At 43.9% G+C, this 19,930-nt stretch overlaps 1 protein-coding gene across 2 annotated transcripts; it reads right to left on the bottom strand.

Moving 5' to 3' along the window:
* Positions 1–491: 491 nt before the first annotated feature.
* On the bottom strand, positions 492–19,290 carry ZC3H12D (zinc finger CCCH-type containing 12D). Of its 2 annotated transcripts, XM_054063812.1 has the most exons (7): positions 19,142–19,282; positions 18,448–18,583; positions 13,977–14,416; positions 9,280–9,419; positions 8,038–8,272; positions 6,215–6,321; positions 492–5,787 (listed from the first exon to the last, which is right to left on the bottom strand). In XM_054063812.1, exons 3-7 carry the CDS (start codon positions 14,345–14,347, stop codon positions 4,751–4,753), a joined length of 1,890 nt encoding a protein of 629 aa, XP_053919787.1. In that variant the 5' UTR covers positions 14,348–14,416; positions 18,448–18,583; positions 19,142–19,282; the 3' UTR covers positions 492–4,750. The 2 variants fall into 2 exon arrangements, with proteins under 2 accessions (XP_053919787.1, XP_009556404.2); XM_009558109.2 differs by lacking the exon at positions 18,448–18,583 and having other exon boundaries at positions 19,142–19,290.
* Between the last annotated feature and the right edge of the window lie 640 nt (positions 19,291–19,930).

Here is a 19,930-nt window from a genome sequence, read left to right as displayed (position 1 = left end):
GAAGGCACCCTCCCTTGTTGGTTCGCTAACCAGTTGTGCAAGGAAGTTGTCTTCGATGCACTCCAGGAACCTCCTAGACTGTTTCCTTTCTGCTGTATTGTACTCCCAGCAGACATCCGGAAAGTTAAAGTCTCCCACAAGGACAAGAGGCAGAGATTTAGAGACTGTCCCCAGCTGTTTATAGAAGAGTTCATCAGCAGCTTCTTCTTGGCTGGGTGGTCTGTAACAGACTCCTATCACAAAGTCCCCTTTCTTGTGGGCTCCTCTGATTTTAACCCATAGGCACTCGATCCCGTCCTCACCGTAATCCAGTTCGAGAGTTTCAAAGCACTCTTTGACATAGAGGGCTACCCCGCCTCCTTTCCTACCCTTCCTGTCCCGCCTGAAGAATAATGGTAATGACAAGTGGTACTGCAATATTAAACTGTTCTTGTCAACAGTTCAAAGCGTCACAGTCCCACCAGCACGTAGCAGGTAAATACTATGGTGGTTTTGTATGTATGACAGTGAATGCAGAGCAGATGTACCCTGGGGCAGAGAAGCAAAAGGCTTCTGGTGGCAGAGACTGTGAGTTATGCCCCTCGGAGTAAAACACAGATGTTCATACTCCTGGCTTGGGGAAAGTCCATACAAAAGGTGAAAGGTAATGTCTGAATTGTTATCTTAAGAGATATGTTGTTAAAATGCTTGTGTCAGATGTAGGAGTCTGTCTGTTAAAGGCTTTCACCAGATGCTTCGGGGGTTTTTTTGGCTTGCAGAAGTGTTCTGTTGCACTTGAAGTACAGGGCTGGCTTGCTCTTCCCTAGCAATCCAACATTTTTAAAGAGGAGAGAAGCAGTGAAACCTCTTTTGTTCTCTTTAGTTTTTTGTGATTAGTTCAATTGTTTGCTTATAAATTGGGCCAGCTCTTATGGGGAGTGAGTTAAAATATTAGCGAAACTTCTCAGAATAGTTGGCAAATAGGACCATGGCATCGTAGAATTGTTAGGGTTGGAAAAGACCTAAGATCTTAGGCTCATCTGATTCAATACCACCATGCCTACTGAAACATATCCCAAAGTGCCACATCTATATGTTTAATTCCTCCAGGGGATCGACGCTTCATTTCCATGGGCAGCCTGTCTCAATGCTTGACAACTCTTTCAGTAAATATTTTTTTCCTAATATCTAATCTAAACCTCCCCTAATGCAGATTGAGGCCATTTCCTCTCATCCTCTTGCTGATTACTTGGGAGAAGAGACCAACACCCACCTCACTACAGCCTCTTTTCAGGTATTGTAGAGGGAGATAAGGTCTCCCCTCAGCCTCCTTGTCTGCAGGCTAAACAACCCCAGTTCCCTCAGCTGCTCCTCATAAGACTTGTTCTCTAGACCCTTTACCAGTTTTATTGCCTTTCTCTGAACACGCTCCAGCAGCTCAATGTTTTTCTTGTAATGAGGGGCCCAATATTTGAAATGCGGCCTCACCAGTGCTGCACATAGAGGGACAATCGCTTACCTACTCCTGCTGGCCACACCATTTCTGAGATAAGCCAGGATGCTGTTGACCTTCTTGGCCACCTGCTCAAATCAAATACAAGTGTTTGATGCAGAGCAATGCAATTATCTACTTCATAGACTATCTTACAGCATTAATTTTTATGGTATCTAAGCTCACCAAACTAAGTAGAATTGTCACCAGTGTTCTGTGAGGGAGAAATTTCTGTGTTGAAGTGAGAGGGAAGGTACTGTGAGCTGCCCAGAACTGCATCGGGTGCAGGGGATCACCCTCTTTACTCCTTTTCATGCCAAGGAGTTGTTGCAGGGGTGAATTCCACTCAAGACTTTGCAGTGAAATGTTTGTATGTAGTTTTCCTAGTTTCTCCTCACAAAGGAGAGTGTCTGTGGCTTCCTAACTCTTTGGGAAAGGTTGAGAGCAGAGAAAAGGATTGTCTTCTGGAACTTTTTTTTTTTATGAATCTCAAAATTAACTTGGCAACTCTGTAAATCTCCCTTAGGAAACAGTCTGTCTCCTGCAGGATTGCTCCCACTGCTTCCAGCTTCTTCTAAAAGAGTCTTGACAACCAAAAAGCGAAGAGCATAAAGGGCTTTCTGAGCCTGCTGGGATTTATGGATTCATTTTCAACTTGGCAGTGAGAGTTGGACTCAAAGGCATCTCAGCAGAGACACCAAATAGCAACAGCCTTCTACTCTGCCACCGGTGCAAAAGCTGCTTCCTCCTTTCTGTTAGCAGCCCCTGCCCTTACCTCAGCAGCTGACAAAGCCAAAACCAAATACTCCTCTCTTGGAAAGTGTAAAAGGCTCTGCAGCAGAAAATTCTCAGTCCCAGATACTTCTGCTGTGGTGAAATAACAAAGGAGTCTGTGCTTTCCATGGGCTCTCAGCCAGTGGCAGATTTTCTCTCAAGCAGACAGTGACACAGCACTGCTGCTGAGCTGCCCTTCGAACAAAAGCTCCATGAGAAAAAAACCCTCTGGTGAGCAGAAGAGCCAAGAGAAATCAAGTTCTGTTTAGTGCCAAAGTCTGTTTTATTTTCTCAGCCACTTTCTCAGCAGAATGCACATTATATGTATTTTACTGAAAGATTCCTCAGTAAATAAGGCAGAAATGAAAGAAAAACAAGTTATTAAACTTCAAGAGAGGATTTTAAACAACTGCTAACTTCCTGAGCATCCTCAAAGGAAAAGGAGAGAAGCTTATGCTCATCTCTTCAGCAAGCCACCGGTACGGTGTAAAGAGAGCATGCCAATTTTTCTGTAGATCTTAAATACTTTCTGGAACATACATTCCAGACATAAAAATAAATGTTGACATGTACGGCTCTACCCTGATCCACTACTCTGTGTATGTTTTTTGACAGCTGTCATTTCGCACTTGCTCTCTTTGAGTGTGTGGAAGGTATTTTTCCACTCTGCATCGCACATTCTCTGCAGCTGTATTGGTGTGCAGCAGTGGTTGGGAAAGCTCAGATACAGGTTGTTAGGCAAACCTATCAGCCTGGCTTTGCATGGGGACATGTAGGCAATTAATCCATGAAATGTCTTGGGTCAGATCAGTTTTAAGTGTGGTGATGCATGGTATATTTCACTGTGACTAACAACAGCTGTAGAACTCAAGTACTCCTCAAAGCATTGCACAGGGCATTTATTCCACAGTTTTGTTTCAATGTCATTTCTAATCTTTATGTAATATGCAGTGGGTAAATATATAAGCCATTCTGGTGATCCAGTTTTATATATTGTGACTATAATTAGTGGAAAATTCATGACATATGGAAATATTTTCATATTCTGTGAAGATAGATCGTACCTCCGAACTAGAATTTCTTGGAGCCAACCACCACATGCCCATGGGAGGTTGAACTGATACAGTATACGTGTTTCTTGAAGATTCTTGAAACACCACCACCAAAACAAAGAATGTAGGGAACACGTCAGACTATCCCCACTTTCAAAAAATGCATCATGTGATAATGTCACAAAACATGAATCACTACTCCTTAGTCACCTTTCTGAAAGCAATCCAGAGTTGTCAGTGAGGGCTGTGTTTAATTCCTGCCTGGGACCAACGTCACCAATTGTACCTCAGAAGAACCTAACAGAGACCCTGCAGAGTCAGAGAATTTGTCAATCCCACCCAACTGTTTGACTTGATGAAGCATCAGTGCTAAAAGGAATGGAAAATAAATAAATAAATAAAATATTTTTTTGAAAAAAAGAAAAAGGATTATATTATTCAGAATAAAGTGTTCTTGATGACCATTATATAATGTGTTAAACCATTTCTAAAACCTGTCATACAGACATACTTGGACTTTGGTATAATGCCAAAAACCTTCAGAATCAATTTTAATATCTGGATTATAACCTGAAGAATTCAGTGGAAGAGTGCAGAGATCAGCAGCTTTACAGCTTACTGACAATCAAATGTGTCCCAGTAGAATGCAGTTTAAATGTTTGTAGTTATAATCAGCTGTAGAACTGCATTATGAGATATTTCTTTTTTTTGGCCTTGGCGTCATCTGTGTTTCTTCTTTTTTGGAAATAAAACTCCGAGACTTCAACCTACATCAGGACTTACTTACACTGAAGATGACTTCCTTGATTTGGCTTACGTTGTGTGTGAAAAATACACCTGCAGCTATCTTCAAGTGCTGGTACCTCCACCACCTCTGCTAGTGACTCTGTGTGTTCATAGCATTGATTTACAAACATGAAACGTGTCTTTGAAAGCTCATAGCTACAGGACTGGGCCGTTATCAGGCAATAATGTGGAGCCAAAGATGCCTCCTAGCAGAGGGCACAGCCCTGTGTTAGCAAAAATAGGCCAAATTACGTTTTATGCTAATTGAGCAAGTAGTCATGGGGGTGGGTCTATGGAGAGCCCTTTACTGAAGGCCATGGAATTTGGCTCTTTTATGGTGCTTGTGCAATAGGTCAGGACTTTTAAAAGCACGTCTAGTGTTTCGAGGCATTAATGAAGATCGATGGCACCCTGAACCCAGTCACTAGCAATGATCAAATGCTGACAGCCCAGTTACCCTGAGCCCTCCCATTCACTTCCACGGGAGGTGAATGAGATCCCGCTGCAGTGAACAGCAGACTTTGCCTTCTCTTGTTGCCCTGTGTGGCATAGCTGGTTGATGCTTAAACTTGTGCTCCCGGAACACCTGTAACCCTAGTTAAGCCTCAGAATAGCACCATTTTGCCTCAGGACTTGTGCTTGCTGGGAAAGGTTTGATCTGGAGGCTTCACAAGTTTCTGTGTCTTTGAATCAGTAAAGTCAAGCTAGCAAAATCCTTGATATCGGGGTACAAAGCCATTATGTGATTCACCTCACTGTACGGGAAAAGAGAGCACAGCTCCATGTGGATGTTTGCTTGCTGGGCAGAGAGTGGCCTTGCAGCTGGGGTGGGCCAGTAGTCACTGTAAGAAGTGTTGGGATTAGCATGAGCTTTCTGGAGGAAGCCCAGCCCCTTGCTGGAGTCTAACAGAAAGTGCTGCCGTGGGGGCCTGTGGGGGAAATAGTGCTGCTGCAGCTGATGCTCGCTGTACGAGTGAAGTGAGTCAGGGGCAAGAGCTGCGGACTGCAGCAAAACACGTTGCAAAGTCTCCAGGTCCTGTTTGTGCTGAATACCGTCAGGGATGTAGTGGCTCCTCTGCCCCATCCCATGCATGCTGCAGCACTCCTGAGGCCAGCTGTGGTCTGGGCACGTTCCACCCTGGGTAGACAGGAGCACACTTTGCTGGAAAGAACATCCTGGTAAGCAGGTGTGGTCCAATCTGTGGGGGTAATGAAGCGAGTACAGGTTGTGCCTGAGGTCACCACAGCGATGAAGGCTGTCCATCATCTTTCTGTCTTGAGAGGTGCGTATGGACTGATTGTAGTCACAGGTGTCATCACCAACGGATAGCACTGACATCTTCTCCAGGAGTGGCTGATCTTGCAGCAGCTCCGGCTGTAGCAACCGCTGGTCCAGTCCCCGGTCAGAGCTGAGGCCGCTGGCCCAGGCACCAGATGGCTGCTCACAACAGCTACCTTGGGACCTCCCCAGGTAGCAGGGAGACCTTGCGCAGCTGCTGGCTTCTCGCAGCATTGCTGTGCAGGCGTCAGGCAGTGCAGGCTCTTCTCCAGTCCTCTGCAGAGAGCAATTATGCTTCTCCTCTTTAACCAGGTTTAATGGGACTTTTATTTTGGCCCTGAGCTCATCAGCAACTGAAAGCTGAGCTTGATGTGGTCTCTCTGGGTGGTAAAATTTGCATTTATTGCCATAGGTGCATTTTTTACCTGAAAAAAATTAAACAACAAAAAAAATCAATCAGAAGGTTGCTGCTAGCACTCATGTTGATTCACTCATGACTTCTCAGCACTGTACATTCGCAGGGGCACGGTCAGCACAAAGAGCAAAGAGGGGAAGTGCTGTTTCTCCAGCGCAGTATATTTGACCCCAGATTTAAATATTGCTGACCTAAATAGCAGGTGAAGCAGCAGTGAGAGGAAGTCTCTGCTATTTTGGAAGCGTCTGAACTCAACACACTTAAGCAGGGAGATGCAAAAAGCATCACACATTTGAGCAGCCCGGACCCAAGCCTCTACCACACGAAGCAGGACAGCATGCGGTAACAACACTTGTTCTTAGCTGAAGGAAAGCATCGCTGGGAAACAAGGCACGGGAGGAAGAGGAGCAAGTTCACAGCACAGGGAGGAAACCCACCATAGGGGCAAGGCTGCCACTTTGGTTCAGGAAGCACTGGCTTTTTGCTGAGGAAGTTATTAAGACTGGGTCCATGCCGGCCTAATGGATCATCAGGAGGCATAAACCTAAAAAAAGGGAAAAAAATCAGAGGGGTGACAAAAATACCGTGAGCTTTTGGAGCTAACGGGCCATCACAGCCTGTGGCACAAGGTTAGAGCAGAAAATCCTTACGATCCATCTTTTGCCTGGCCTTCAGGAGTCAGGCTGCATTCAGACACAGCCCTCCTGCCTGCTGAAACAACAATGCTTCAGCTTCATGTAGTTGTCGCTTTTTCCTGATAAGTTAAAACAACTGGAAAAGCACCACATCCTGGCATAACTTCGGCCAGGCAGGACCATCACAGCATCGCATCCTCTTTCTCTGAAGCAGCAGCAATAGCAACAAACCCTCCTGTGGTCCTGGCGCTGAAATCCTCACCCTCAGCTCCCTTCCACGGCAAACTCACTTTTCTCTTACTAACCACTTGTAGGAGAATGAGGATTAAAAAGCCAGCAGTTAATCAGAGGTACAGCTGATCACACATGTGGTAGGATAAACAAGCCCAGCCTTTTTCCAGGATTCAGTAAAGGCTGCCTTCTACGAGGCCTCCAAAATAAATACTCAGACACAACTGTTTATTCTCCTGTGCCAGTACCTAAATGTGGTGCTTCAGGAAGAAAACTAATTAGCATCCCTGGGCTTGTTTGCAAATGAATCTGTATTGCACCCACCCATGGAACAACTCTCTGCTGGATAAAGGGAATTTGGTTATCCACGGTATAGGACTGAAATCTCCAACACTAGGCTGTGGTTTTAGAGAGGTTCCTGAAGCTGTGCAAGAAGGTCCTGCTGAAACTATTCAAACAGGCTTCATGGTAACAGCTAGACTTTCTGAGGGAAGTGTTCTGGAAGGTCTGGCAATCCCTATGAAATGGCAAGGAAAATGTATAAATATTTGTAACCCATTAGTAACCAAAGAAGAAGCCTGGTAGCCTGGTGATGGTTGGAGATGACACTGCAGCTATGAGAAATACAGTATTCTGATGTTCAGCAACTGCATTTCTGTGAACAACATTACAGGGAAACTGAAACCCAGTATCAAGTACCCCCATCCAGTTTTGGTGGCAGGAGATCCAAGTCTCCATCTTGACCCATGGAGAGTGACACTGTGCAAGACAGTTTCCCTGTTCGCACTTGTCCATACGCACTGAATGTCTCCAAGTGCCTTCCCCCAGCCAAACTAGTGGCTAACAACCACCTCTACTTCTGGGAAACTCAGACAAGGTTAGAATATGCAAACTGAGGAGCTCAGCCTTGCAGCCATGGTGTAAGTGACTCAATGAAAACCTTCCCCAGTGGAGACGGTTCAGGGCCAGAGAGACCAGCTTCTCATCTCTCTTCTTCTAGTAAGTTATGATTACAAAAGCATGGGGGAAAAAAGGTTGTTCTGACATGTAGGGGTATTAAAAAGACTGCCAGATAACCAGCCTTCTATCACAGATTTAGTTGTTTCTTATAGGAAATAGAAATTAAAATATACCAACATATATTGGTAAAACATCCAAGTTCGGTGTAACATCCAAGCTTGGTTTAACATCCCAATTTAGATTGGAAACAAGCAAAGTTGGTTACTAATGCTGCAATTCAAATAGAGAACTTCACTGAAGAGTGACATAGGGGGTTTAATATCAAAGCTGAGGGAGTAGGAACTACTCTGCTTCTTGTGGAAGGTACATTGATGTTGGAGCTGATGACCCATTGTATTTCAATTCAAGATTGTTTAGCAACAACTGCCTCTTACCTGTTACTGACAAAAGAGTACATGAGCAGTCGCTGCTCAATAAACCATTTCCATTCGGGGTTTTCATTCTGGAGATCCCGGTAGTGGTCATTGGAAACAATGACTCCGTCTTTCTCATAAGCAACTTTCACTATATAGCGATCATCGTAGCAAACTACCCTCTTGCCTTTCACCTTCCGGGATGGGGTGTACACAAGGATTGATTGCTTTTCAAGCTCTTCAAGAATGTGCTGATCTGGTGGGGTGGTTGGCAGAAATAGAAGGGGAAAACAATTAAAAAGATAAACTAACTTATTAATAATGACCAGATCTCTATTGTCTACAGGACTCTAAATATATTTCAGCACTTTAAGCAACACAGAGTGGTCTGATTTTTCAGATGCACTGATATCTGGTGGTTATTTGGCAACTTAGAAATTAGGCCTTTTACAAAAGCATCTACTTGTAAAATTTGAGTCATTCTTTTTTGATTTTTAAATCTTATCCATAAAAAAATAGTTTGAATTTTACACCAGAGGCACACTGAACCCCTGCAGTTCCCTTTTTACCACAATAGATGCTAGAAGGCCGAAACCAGCCCTAACGTGAACTTTACTCAGAGATAAAATGCTCCTGATTAAATAAAGAAATTAACTTCTTTTGCTGCTATTGAGGACACACTGACTTCTTGTCATTCCTTCTATGCAGAAAGGCAGAATCCCAGCAGCCTCATCTGCCAACACCAAGCTTCTGGCACAAATCTGGCACATCTATTTCCATACAAACTGAATCTCACCACCCTTCACAGGCTTCTGTGGCGATGCATTTCCTCCTCCTGGAAGAGGAAATCATGTAGCTCCTGTGTCAGGGTATTAAGCTAACAGATAATAGCCACACAGCAGTAGTGAACATTACAGATATCACTGCCTTTGGATAATGAGTGCAACAGTGTCGTTGTCTCCTGGCTGGCCTTAAAAGCTCTCATTGCAAGCTGGCAAACTCCTTCTTTAACTCAGCTGGCAGCAACTTATGCTTGTAAAGCAGAAGGCTCAAAGCGGTGTAACAAAGCCTTGTAAGCAGTTTTAGCTGCTAGCCAGGCGCATGTGGCAATAAACTAATGGCTAATTTAAGTGATCAAAACCTGATACACACAACTTTCACTGTGCTTGTCTTTACAGGGCAAAACTGTACTGGACTATTCACACCTCCTGTCTCCAAACTACACCTAATGGTTGCCAAATTATGCCCAGAGTGGTGACCTACCTGCAATGGGACTGTCTTGTCGGGGGGGCTCCTTTCTCCAGAGTGGGACAAAAACCTTGATGTACGTGTGTCCCCTCTCTCGAAACCAATCCACGGCCAGCTGGATCCCCCAGCAGGAGAATACCTCTTTGTTTCCATGACTATGAAAAAAAAAGAAGGAAGATGAGCCAAAGCTTTCAGGAATCTTAAGAGTTCTCTTCAACTGAGTCAGTAATGAAAAGGCAAAATAAACCGCTTTTGGGTAACCTTGTCGTAGAAGGAAATTAAGTTTATCAGGCAGGACCTTCCTTCTATAAACCTGTGCTGGCTGGGAACCAATGACTGTGTTGCCTTTTGTGTTTTTCAGTAGCTCCCAGAATAATCTTCTCCATAGCCGTACCAGGCACTGAAGTGAGACTTACGGGCCTGTAGTTACTGGGGTCATCCCTGCTGCCCTTCTTGAAGACTGGGACAACATTTCCTAACTTACAGTCTACTGGTACCTCTCCAGATTCCCAAGAGCATGGAAAAATCATTGAGAGAGGTTTCATTATGACATTAGCCAGCTCTTTAAGTACCCTTCGATGAATCCTGTCAGGCCCCATTGACTTAAAGAGATCCAGCTGAAGCAGCAAATTCTGCACGAATTTGGGGTTGATTGGGAATTTATCATTTGCACAGTCTTGGTCTTCTAGCCCAGGGCTCTGGGAGGGCGTGAGCCCATCATCTGTGTTGAAGACAGAGGTGAAAAAACATTAAATGTCTCTGCTTTGTCTATATCCCTCTTCATGAGGCATCCAAGCTCATCAATTAATGGGCCAATGTTATTTCTGGCCTGCCTTTTGTTATTAATGTATTTTTAAAAGCCCTTTTTATTATCCTTCAAAGTGCTGGCCAGCTTCAACTCTAATTGAGCTTTGGCCACATGAATTTCAGCCCTACAGCAGCAAACAGCATCCCTGTAGTCCTCCCATGTCACCTGCCCTTGTTTCCACTGGCCATACAACATCCTTTTATGCCTCATTTTGAGTAGAAGATCCCTGCTCTGCCAGGCTGGCCTTCTGCCTTGCCTGCTTGACTTCCAGCATTTCGGAATTGCCTGGGCCTGTGCTTTTAGGAGTTGGTAATTAAAAAGTGGCTAGCATTGATGGACCCCAGCACCTTCAAAAGCTTTTTCCCAGGGGACCTTATTAAGCAGTTCCCTAGGCTACCTGAATTCTACCTGAATACCTGCTTTCTTCATATCCAGAGCTGAAGTCTTGCTGTCAGTTTTCCTCCTGTTACCATAGATGTTAAACCTGACTGCTTTGTGGTCGCTGTGACCAAGGCAACCTCTGATCACCACTTTACCTACAAGACCCTCTCTGTTAGCTAGCAATAAATCAAGGAAGGCCCCTTTCCTGGTCAGTTCCCTCAGCACCTGTGCCATGAAATTATCATCCAGAGAGTTTAGGAATCTTCTGAACCTGTCTGTACAAGCTGTGTGGTTCTCCCAGTTCATAACTAGCAAACTGAAATCCCCCTACGGGGCAGGGGGGAAACTATGTGGGGGAGGAAAACTATACAAGGCAGGATGGGAAATAAGGAGAACATAACTAAGAACACCAAAAAAAAAGGATAAGACCTCACTGGAAATGGCCACAGGCACCTCAGGCCCATCTTTATATTGCCCTAGTTGGTGCATTTTGCCTTCACTGCACAGACAGGAAGGAAAGCCTTAGGACAGATATTGTAGAAGATGCAGGCAAGGCAGGTTCTGAAGAATTATCACAGAAAACAACCTGAAGAAAAACAATTTGGGGTAATCCCTTCCTCAGTTTCTCCCCCCGCCACTGAAAGTTGATATCGTTTTCCACTCTTTTATCTAAAATCTGACTACACTGCAGTGCACAGGTAAAGGAAGGTCATTTGTTAAGTACTTCTGCACAAGGAAACAAAAATAGTCCTCAAAAAGATAAACGCCCTCATGGTATCTACAGAAACCTCATGCTTGTACTTTGATCTTCCTGGATAATATCACCACAGTCTCACTCGGGCTTTCACCTCTGCAAAACTCACTTGTAATTTATTCTATCTGTTACTACACCCATCTGTGGTGATGGTCCAGTCAAGGATGATGCCACAATCTTAATACCTCTCCACTCGCCAGCTCACCCGGGAGTTCATATCTAGGTTCTGCCTACATCAACCTCATAACTGAAGCTCCTTTTCACACCTAATAAAACTTCCAGTGCTGAACTGCAGACCACAGATGAAAAATAATACGATTTAGAGGAAGAAACTTGGTTGTTTATTGACAGATACCCAGGCAATGGGAAATCTTAAAAAACCCTCACCAGTATTAAATGGTCTGAAGTGCTCAACACTTCTAATCTCCATTCCAGATTAGTTGTTTCGCTTGGTTTTAAAGGGTAGGATCTACCCAGGACAGGTATAAAGTCACTTGGACAGCAAATTGGAAGTTCAGGTGACTTTTTCAGACAACTGCCTTTAAAAGAAAATGTAGGTACACCTTTAATGCCATGACTCAAACAAAGTTCAGCCACAGCTTGCTTTAACATTGACTACTCGTATATATAACTCATTAACTTTAGAAAAGCCATTCTAGGTGTACACCAGGGCAGAAGATAAAACACACAATCACAAGTGATTTGACCAAAAGGCCAAACAGAACAAGTGAAAAGAATTATGCAGTGATTCCTTTTTAAATCATGCAATTCTAATCCCTTTGAGAAGAAATTTAGTCGAAACAACTCCTTTTGAAAACTGCAAATGGCCCTATCTCCACCTGCTCTCAACAGCATCACCCACAGCTTTGACAGCAGGCAGAGAACACAGGACTCTGCTGACCCGGGAAAAGGTCTGTGTACCTATCAGAGCTTAAAAACTAGATGTAAGTGGGAGCACTCGACTACATAGCCTCTTCAGTGTGCAGTGAACATGGTTATGACAGTTTCCTTTTCATATTAACACAACTCCATTTATTTTTATAGGCTGACAGGTCATTGGAGACTGCCAGTTGACTCGCTTCTTTGTTAACCTGGAGCATAAACATCCTCTTCAAAACCGTGCATCATGCCCTCAACACCAATTCTGAAATGCTCCAGAAATGCCAAACCTAAGACAGAAATACAAATGCTCAAGATATTGTCCTCCACACAACAAACTGCCTCTCTGAGGTTCAACTTTTTTGGCAGCTTCATCCCTGAACTGCCACTTCTCCTGCATTTTTATGGTTGTTGATGATGATGAAATTTTCCCACTGAGAAAATCTGCCATCCCTTTTCCTTGACTTCCGCTAACAGGCCTTCTCCGTCTGACAGCAGCAAAGCACAAAAGTTAAAATGAGAATGCTGAAAGCGCTCACCAAGCCTGTGCCATTAGTCAAAGTAAATGCCATTCAGCACCACTTTGAAAGGCATTCAGGAGAGGTAAGCAGCCCCTTCCAGGTTCTAGACTCTCCACCATCCAAGTAGTCTTAGCTCAGCTGCTCTGCCTGAACGGGTGCTCATTTCTCTTGCAGAGATGCAAAAAGAACTCCCTAACAAGGGTCTAGGGTGAAAATGCAAATGGAGGGAGGATATCCCAGCACCTGACTACCAAGCTCATGGTCAAGCCAAGGTTAAGCAGTTTCGCTCTGTTGTGTTTCTCTCACTCCCAACAGAGGAACCCCTTGGGTTTAAGACGAGTTTTCTCCCTTCATCCAGAAGATGGCATTATTCACTTAGTCTCTAGTTGCTCTGGATGTGCTTGTCCACTTTGCCCTCTAACCAGAGGGATGTAGTCTCATCTTACCTTACACCAAAGCTACCAGAAGGAGGAAGCCCTTCTCTGCCCTCTCCCAACCTGCAGGGAAGGGCTTGGTCCTGTTGGGTGGACAGGGAAGTTAACAGGGAAAAACAATGGGTAGCCAGCGCTTCTTGGACTCATGACAATCAAGGCCTTTGGCTGTTCATATCACTCAGGTAAACATAGGCCAACCCACTTCTGTCTTTGGACTTCCCATCCACACAGATGTAGCAGGCTCCACATCAGTAAGAGCGCTTTCACAGAGTCAGGAGGAAATCTGATTGGCCAGGATGGGTTGCTACAACATTTCCTAGTAACAGAATTAATTAAGGAGGAAATGGGACTATTCAATACAATTCAACTATCAATTCTCTGATTTTTTTCATAAAAATGAAGCTAAACCAAAAATGAACGAGCCAGGAACATTGCCGGGGTTGACTTGCAAGTCAAAACATACAACTGTGATGCTTTTAGCAAGCACAGTTATCTGCTTTTATTTTTTCTCTCCTTCTTATGTTAGTTGAGATGTTCTGTCTACCTGTTCATCAGTTTATAGAGGTTCATCAGCATGTACATTTAAAAATCCTAAGTATCCATTTCAAAAGGCAGGGAAACATTAATGGTAAACTAAAAGCGAGAGAGCTGCTGAATCATACTGCCATAAACAGTAGTTGTTAGCTAGCCACTGGCTTATAAAAGGTCAAAATGCAGAGCAGGCCAGTGATTTCACTTGGCATATTTATGGGCATAGAGACAGCAGGTCCCTAGACCTCAGCCAAAGAACAGGAAAAAGAGGTGGTTCATACATTAAACACCAAATACCTCAATGCACCTTGCATCTGAATAAAAAAAAATATACTTCAAGACATTAGCCTTAAAATTTGAAAGCTTCAGAGGAAGGGGGATCCATTTCAGGAAACAGAGCTTACCTCATCGCCACATTGCTGCCATCAATCACAATGGGTCTCAAGTAACTGGAAGAATCACTTTCATCTTCAGCAAGCCATTTCGATGCTGGTGTAGTGCTACATGATCCACGGGCAACAAGTTTTAGTGAAGAAGGCTGAGCCTGGCTTTCCAGAGCTTGAGGTTTGCTCCCCATCCGAATTAGCTCTTTCAGCACATCATCCTCCAGGGCCTCTTGGCCCAGGTTCTCCAGCACTTTGCAGATGTCCTGCTTACCATAGCCCAGCTTGCAGAAAAAATCCAGCTTGCTCTGGTGCACTTCTACTCCTGCTGTAGAAACTTCTCTGGAGCATGGTGGCATTGGCTTGCTAGAAAGTGAACTAGTCAGTGCCATCTTAGCAGGTATTTAAGTTCCTTTAAACCCAGTGCTCCTGTCTTCACAGGCTTGTCCAACAGGCAACAGCTTTACGGAGGGAAAGATTAGAAACAACAAAACACAAGCTTTAAGGAAGAAAGCACAATCTTAGTTATTTGCATAGTGCAGAGCAAAGAAACTATCTGATCAGCTGTCTTCCCTCTGAAGAGTGTCCAGTCCTCTCTCAGCTTTAAGGCATTTTTCTGGTCCACTCTTATTTATAAAAGCGCCGGTGTCCCATGCAATTTTGTCACCCTCCTGGCATTATGTCATACAGGTATCACCCTGCTTCATGAGCTATGCAAGCCTGTCCGTACACAGACACATTGTATGCGTAAGTTTGTTCTCCAGACTTATCTCACAGGAAATGATACAAAGGACGCTGTAAATGGGGATTTTCAGTTTGCTCAGTGCGGTTTGTGGGCCACAGATAAAAATCTGTTGAATGTTGTTGGATGAGCTCAGATACCATAGCAACTTAAGAAGTGTAGCAAATTTCATCAAGCGATTTTAAGGAAACCGTTTGTTTGCAAAGCAGCTGAGAGCTATGAACCTTTTTTTTTTATATAGTTTTGTCTTTCCTAATATGTGTCTATCTGTGTATGCACAGACAAACCTTATGAAATTGTCACTCATCCGTTCCAATAATGCCTGACTTACTCTTTTCCTGTTATTTGCTATTTCAGTGGGGACTTCTAAATTCAGAGAAGCAGCTTGTTTTTTGAAAGCTGTTGGGGCAGTGGTTGGAGGCAGGCAATCTGAAAAGCGGTTTCAATTTCACTTATGTTTATTGTCAAGAGAAACTGCTAATTCAGAAATGAGTGTGCAGAAGTAGCAGAAATGTACTTCAAGCTTCTCCAGAACTGCACTATTTACGTTTCTGGCCTAGCCAGTAAATGAAGATGATGAGCAGTGTACGCAGGCATACCCAGAGCTGCTTCAGCCCAACATGCATGACAATGGAAGGACATACGCAACGACCACTCATCTATCACAACAAACATTTTCAGTCACTGTTGACACACTTGCAGTGAACCTTCTCTTGCCACATATCTGCAATAATTTGTGCTACCTGGACCAAAGCTGTGGCCAGCTTTTATCTACCCACATGTAGGACAAAAGGCTGGCGCTCTTCTCTTCGCTAATTGTAGTCAGCAAATGATGCAGAATTAACTGACCAAACAACTACCTCCATGATGAGCCCAGAAGCCATAACCACATTGTGCCCACTGGCTTCCCTCCCCAGCCTGCCCTGTACACCGACCGCCAGCCCAGGACCACTCACTGCCCAGCAGTGGGACACCCCAGAAGCTCAGAAGCCAAAACCATCTGGAGGAAGGCAAGAGAGGTACTGGAGACAGACGGATAGAAACCCGAGTACAGCTCCTCCCTGAGGCATTAAGAGCCCCTCCAAGCTGTGGGGAAGAAATCCACATTGAGTTCAGTTGATATAAAATCGATTAGTTCAGCAGGAAAACTTGATAATTAGTTGTAACAGCATCTCATCTCGTACATCTTTGACCTTTACTTTTCCATTTAGCCTTATAACTTTCAGGTGTTCTTCTGTGGAAGAAATCTGGCACTCTGACAAATAGCATCAGTAAAGTAAAAAATATCTTAAGTATGTCATATACATTAAGGCAAAGCCGTTAACCATGTGTGTTTTTCCAACTAAACCAAAGCATTGCTTATTTTAGCCAGTGAGCTTGACTGTTTTTCCTCACAGTGCAGTCCACAGGTGTGACCATTTTTACATCTATTCCTCCTTTTTCATCCATGGAGTGAAAATGAAAAGGTATTTGCCTGCTTTTTCGTTACTGAAATGGTTTCTCAGCTTTGAAATAGCTGCTCTCTGAACTGAAATACATCAATATATACTTCTGTACCTCAATATAGCTGAAGCTGTCACAGCTGGGCTAGTGCTGTAGCAAACTCTGCTTCCAGGTGTGTGGTCAGTGGCTCCAAACACTTATGTACTACTTGATTGGTTTTTTTTTAATGTCCAGATTATTTTAGTAAATTACTGTAAATGAAAAACTGCAGTTTCTATCCATCCTCACGTTAAAAAGAAAATACTTAATACGTATTTTATTAGCCATCACTATTATTTTTTAAACCTGTATGCCTATCTATTCTAATGCTTTTTCTTTTCTTTCTTTTTTTGTTTTAGTAACAGAACAACTTCCCATGTGAGCATCACATTGTGTTGTGTGCATGTCTGTCATGTATTTCATCAGAAAGCAAGTTCAATTCAGTCCTTCAGAACTTTAGCAGATGGTTTTCCAACTGCAGAGGCCACATCTGTCTCACAGCATGTACCTCGCAGCCCCCAGCAGCAGCACACACAAGTGCATACTGGATGAAGGCTCACTACATCACTTTTCCAGCTCCACCCCAGGAAGCCCCAAGCCCACATTGGCACCCTTTGCTTCCTGATGGCATTTTACAAGGCCTGGCAGTGGACCACTTCAGTTCGGTGAGCTGGAGCAATGCATAGGAAACGCTGAACTCTGGAGGGCTGCCTGGGATTGATACAACGCAATATCAAACCATCGCTAGCAACGTGCTAGTTCTGCAAAGTTAACCACTGGATTTCTGCTGCAGTTTGGCCAAATATTAAAAATGAGTAAATATTGTGACTGCAGGGAGTTTGCCACAGAGAGAACAAGTTTGAAACCCTGAAATAAAAGCCTTAGTCACAGACAACACCAAGGTGACCCACCTAAATAGAGAATTAAAGAATAATAAAATCATTAACTTACGCATTAGTAAACAGCCAGTAGTGTGCCCAAAGTCAGCTCGTTGCTTATAAGCAGCACAAAAACATAAGACAAGAGAAGAAATTGTGCATCTCGAAGTCCGGCTTATGCCCTCACAGAAAAACAGGTTGTAAAATCCCATTTATAAACTTTATGACCTTCTTTTTCAAACTACTAGACTTCCTCCTGACACTTTCCCCTCCTCACCTCAGCAGACCATGCTGGGAGACTGCTCTTGGTTTCCCTCCATCAAGAGTCAAAGTCTTCTCACTTTCTGGCAAAATTCATCTAAAGATAATTGTGTGCCCTATGTCCTAGCTGAAAAGGCACCTCTTCTCTATCTGTGGTGTTGTGCTCCCTCTTGCATACACACACACACACACACACACACACACACAAACCAGTACAGAGGAAATTGCTTGATTCATGTTTCCAAAACACTATTCTTATCTTAACAATTTAACTATTAAAAAAAAAAAATAATCTTGACCCAAAAGTTAAAACCTGTCAAGATCTTCTGATTTTTTTTTTTTTTTTTTGTATTTCAACAGCTATGGAAGATTAGAAAGTAATAATCTGAATTTTTTGTAAACACTTCCCAAAAGCAGTAGCCGTTATATTCTAATTCCTCATCTTGAATGACTTTAAGGAATATTTTTTGCCTAGTCCTTCTACCAAGTGCTCCACTTGCAAACAGTCAGAGCAGGACCAGGTGCCCCCAGGTGTGTGTTTAAGCAGCACCTCCTACAGCCTCAGGCCACAGAACCACAATAAGGACCAGCTTGACTCAGAGGGAGCTGGGGCTCCTCAAAGTCCCCTCCAAAGCCCTGTCCTGCCTGAGCAGAGGCAGAGTGGATATGGCCTGAGCCAGACCTGCCATTGGTCAAGCCAGGGCAGGTTTGAGTCTTCTCTAAACTGAACAATCATGCCGAATAACACCAGAAGCGCAGCAACAGCTCCTTGCCGCAATAGTGTTCGCCCTCACACCTTAGGTCTGAGCCACTTTGTCTTTCTCCTCCGTCCCTGAGATTCAGACTCCAAACCACCTGAGCCTCCCTGCCCATTCAAGCCCTTCCATGAGCTGTTTCTCTGAAAGATGGGGTGCACTGCTTTCAGAAAAACAATTTTTTACTTTCACAAATAAGACATTTTACATAATCTCTTAATAACCTTAAGACAAATTTATTGTCCTGGTGACTAAGAAGAAATTTGTCTTTTTCTTCCCCACCTTCCATGCTGCATTTGCCAAAAATAGTAAAACCAGATATCCCAGCAAGTAAGCTGCACTCGCAGGTCTCCCCTGCTTGCTCTGCACCTTACCTGACAGCTGCTCTTTCTGTGTCTCAGCAATATCGTCCCACCATTCGTGAGCCAGAAGTTGGATTCAGAGCAGTACTGGGCTCACAAGGAAGTCATCAGCTCATATTTAGAGGCTTTATGGCAAGGCTGATGTCAACTGAAAGCAAATAAGCGCAGTGAGCAGGTTAGAGCTCGTTTTATAGGAAGGTTTTACTTCCCCATTTGACTGGCCAAGCTCTCATTTAACTGTACAGGTTGATAAAATTTCGCTTCATGTTTCAAAAGGAAAAAAAAAAACAAAACTGACTTCCAAATACATCTCAGTTCTGAGTCACAAAGACTAGCCAAACCCACTCTGGCAGGGATCCGTAGTAAGAAAAAGGTATATGAATGCTGGGACAAGCGAAAAGGTTTCCAGCCTCATTCTCCCTTCATATGGCAATTTTCCAACTTTCAGGGACACGTGAAACAAAATATTTAAAAATATCAACATTTTGCTTAGTATCTGATATTGCAAAGCCTCATTCAAACATCTCCACATCTGAGGAAACCTGAAGGAGATGACAGTAAAATATCAAAACCCAAACAAAACCCCCCTAACACATTGGTGCCTCAGTAGAAGGGATTCAGACTTCAGAGACACAGTCTTTCCACAGCAGAGACTAACAGGCACTTCCCTATAGAAACCTGAGGTTTTCCTCTGCTTGTTCCTTACCTTGCTGCAAAAAATATTCCCCAAATCCGCTTTTAGACAGCAGGAAGGGTTGGAGACTCAAGGAGAGATTAACTCTGGGAGACTTTGGATAATGCAGACAGCACTGCAGGCACGGTGCCCTCTGCCCACAGGACCAGAGACGGTGAGTGTACCTCACTGCGGAAGGAGAGCACCTCTCCCTCTGTCACAAGGTGACACACCAAAGCAGGGCTGCCCTTTCCCAGCCAGAAATTCCCGCCTACTTGCGTAATTTGTGGAAGGAAGCAGGGTGGCCAAACCCTTTGTAGTGGCTTTCTATTTAATCAAAAGACCGGTTGCTGGTAAGCGAGCCTCGCCACTTCTTCCCAGCTGACTTCAGTCAATGGTTATGGTTTTACATTGCACTCAGGCTCCCAGGAACTCTTTGGGACTGAGGCTGCCTTCCTGCCATGCAAAGCAGTGCCTGGGCAGTCACAGCAATAAAGGGCAGCACAACACCTCACCTATCCTGCCTCTGGCACAAAACCTCCTCTGATCCACAAAGGTCTGGTTGGGCGGGTTAGTAGCTACAGAAATAAGAAACTGTTCTTAAGGTGACAACTGAAGAAACACATTCATTCTCTGCTGCCAGAAATGGCTATAAGAGCAGAACATCCAGAGCTTTCGACTCCACATTCCTGGAGAAGAAAGATCTTCTTTACTCCATTTAACTTGCAGAATGCCACATACCTCATCACAAGACCACCACAAAGCGGTTACTATTAAAAAGGAAACAGAAAGTTGCTGCGTTATTTATAACTCAGGAAGGCA

The sequence above is a fragment of the Cuculus canorus genome, chromosome 3 (genome assembly GCF_017976375.1).
Source record: "Cuculus canorus isolate bCucCan1 chromosome 3, bCucCan1.pri, whole genome shotgun sequence".
Lineage (NCBI taxonomy): Eukaryota > Metazoa > Chordata > Aves > Cuculiformes > Cuculidae > Cuculus > Cuculus canorus.
Note: the sequence above shows the minus strand (reverse complement) of the source record. Positions and strands in the feature narration are given on the sequence as shown.

What these genes read in the sequence shown, in the direction of transcription:
- ZC3H12D (XM_009558109.2), bottom strand. Translation starts at nt 14,347, where the DNA reads ATGGCACTGACTAGTTCACTTTCTAGCAAGCCAATGCCACCATGCTCC. An exon ending in GGCAGCAATGTGGCGATGAG is followed by an intron (nt 9,420 to 13,976) that starts GTAAGCTCTGTT and finishes TTTTTTTCATAG; the next exon opens with TCATGGAAACAAAGAGGTAT. An exon ending in GTGGCAGCCTTGCCCCTATG is followed by an intron (nt 5,788 to 6,214) that starts GTGGGTTTCCTC and finishes AATTTTTTTCAG; the next exon opens with GTAAAAAATGCACCTATGGC.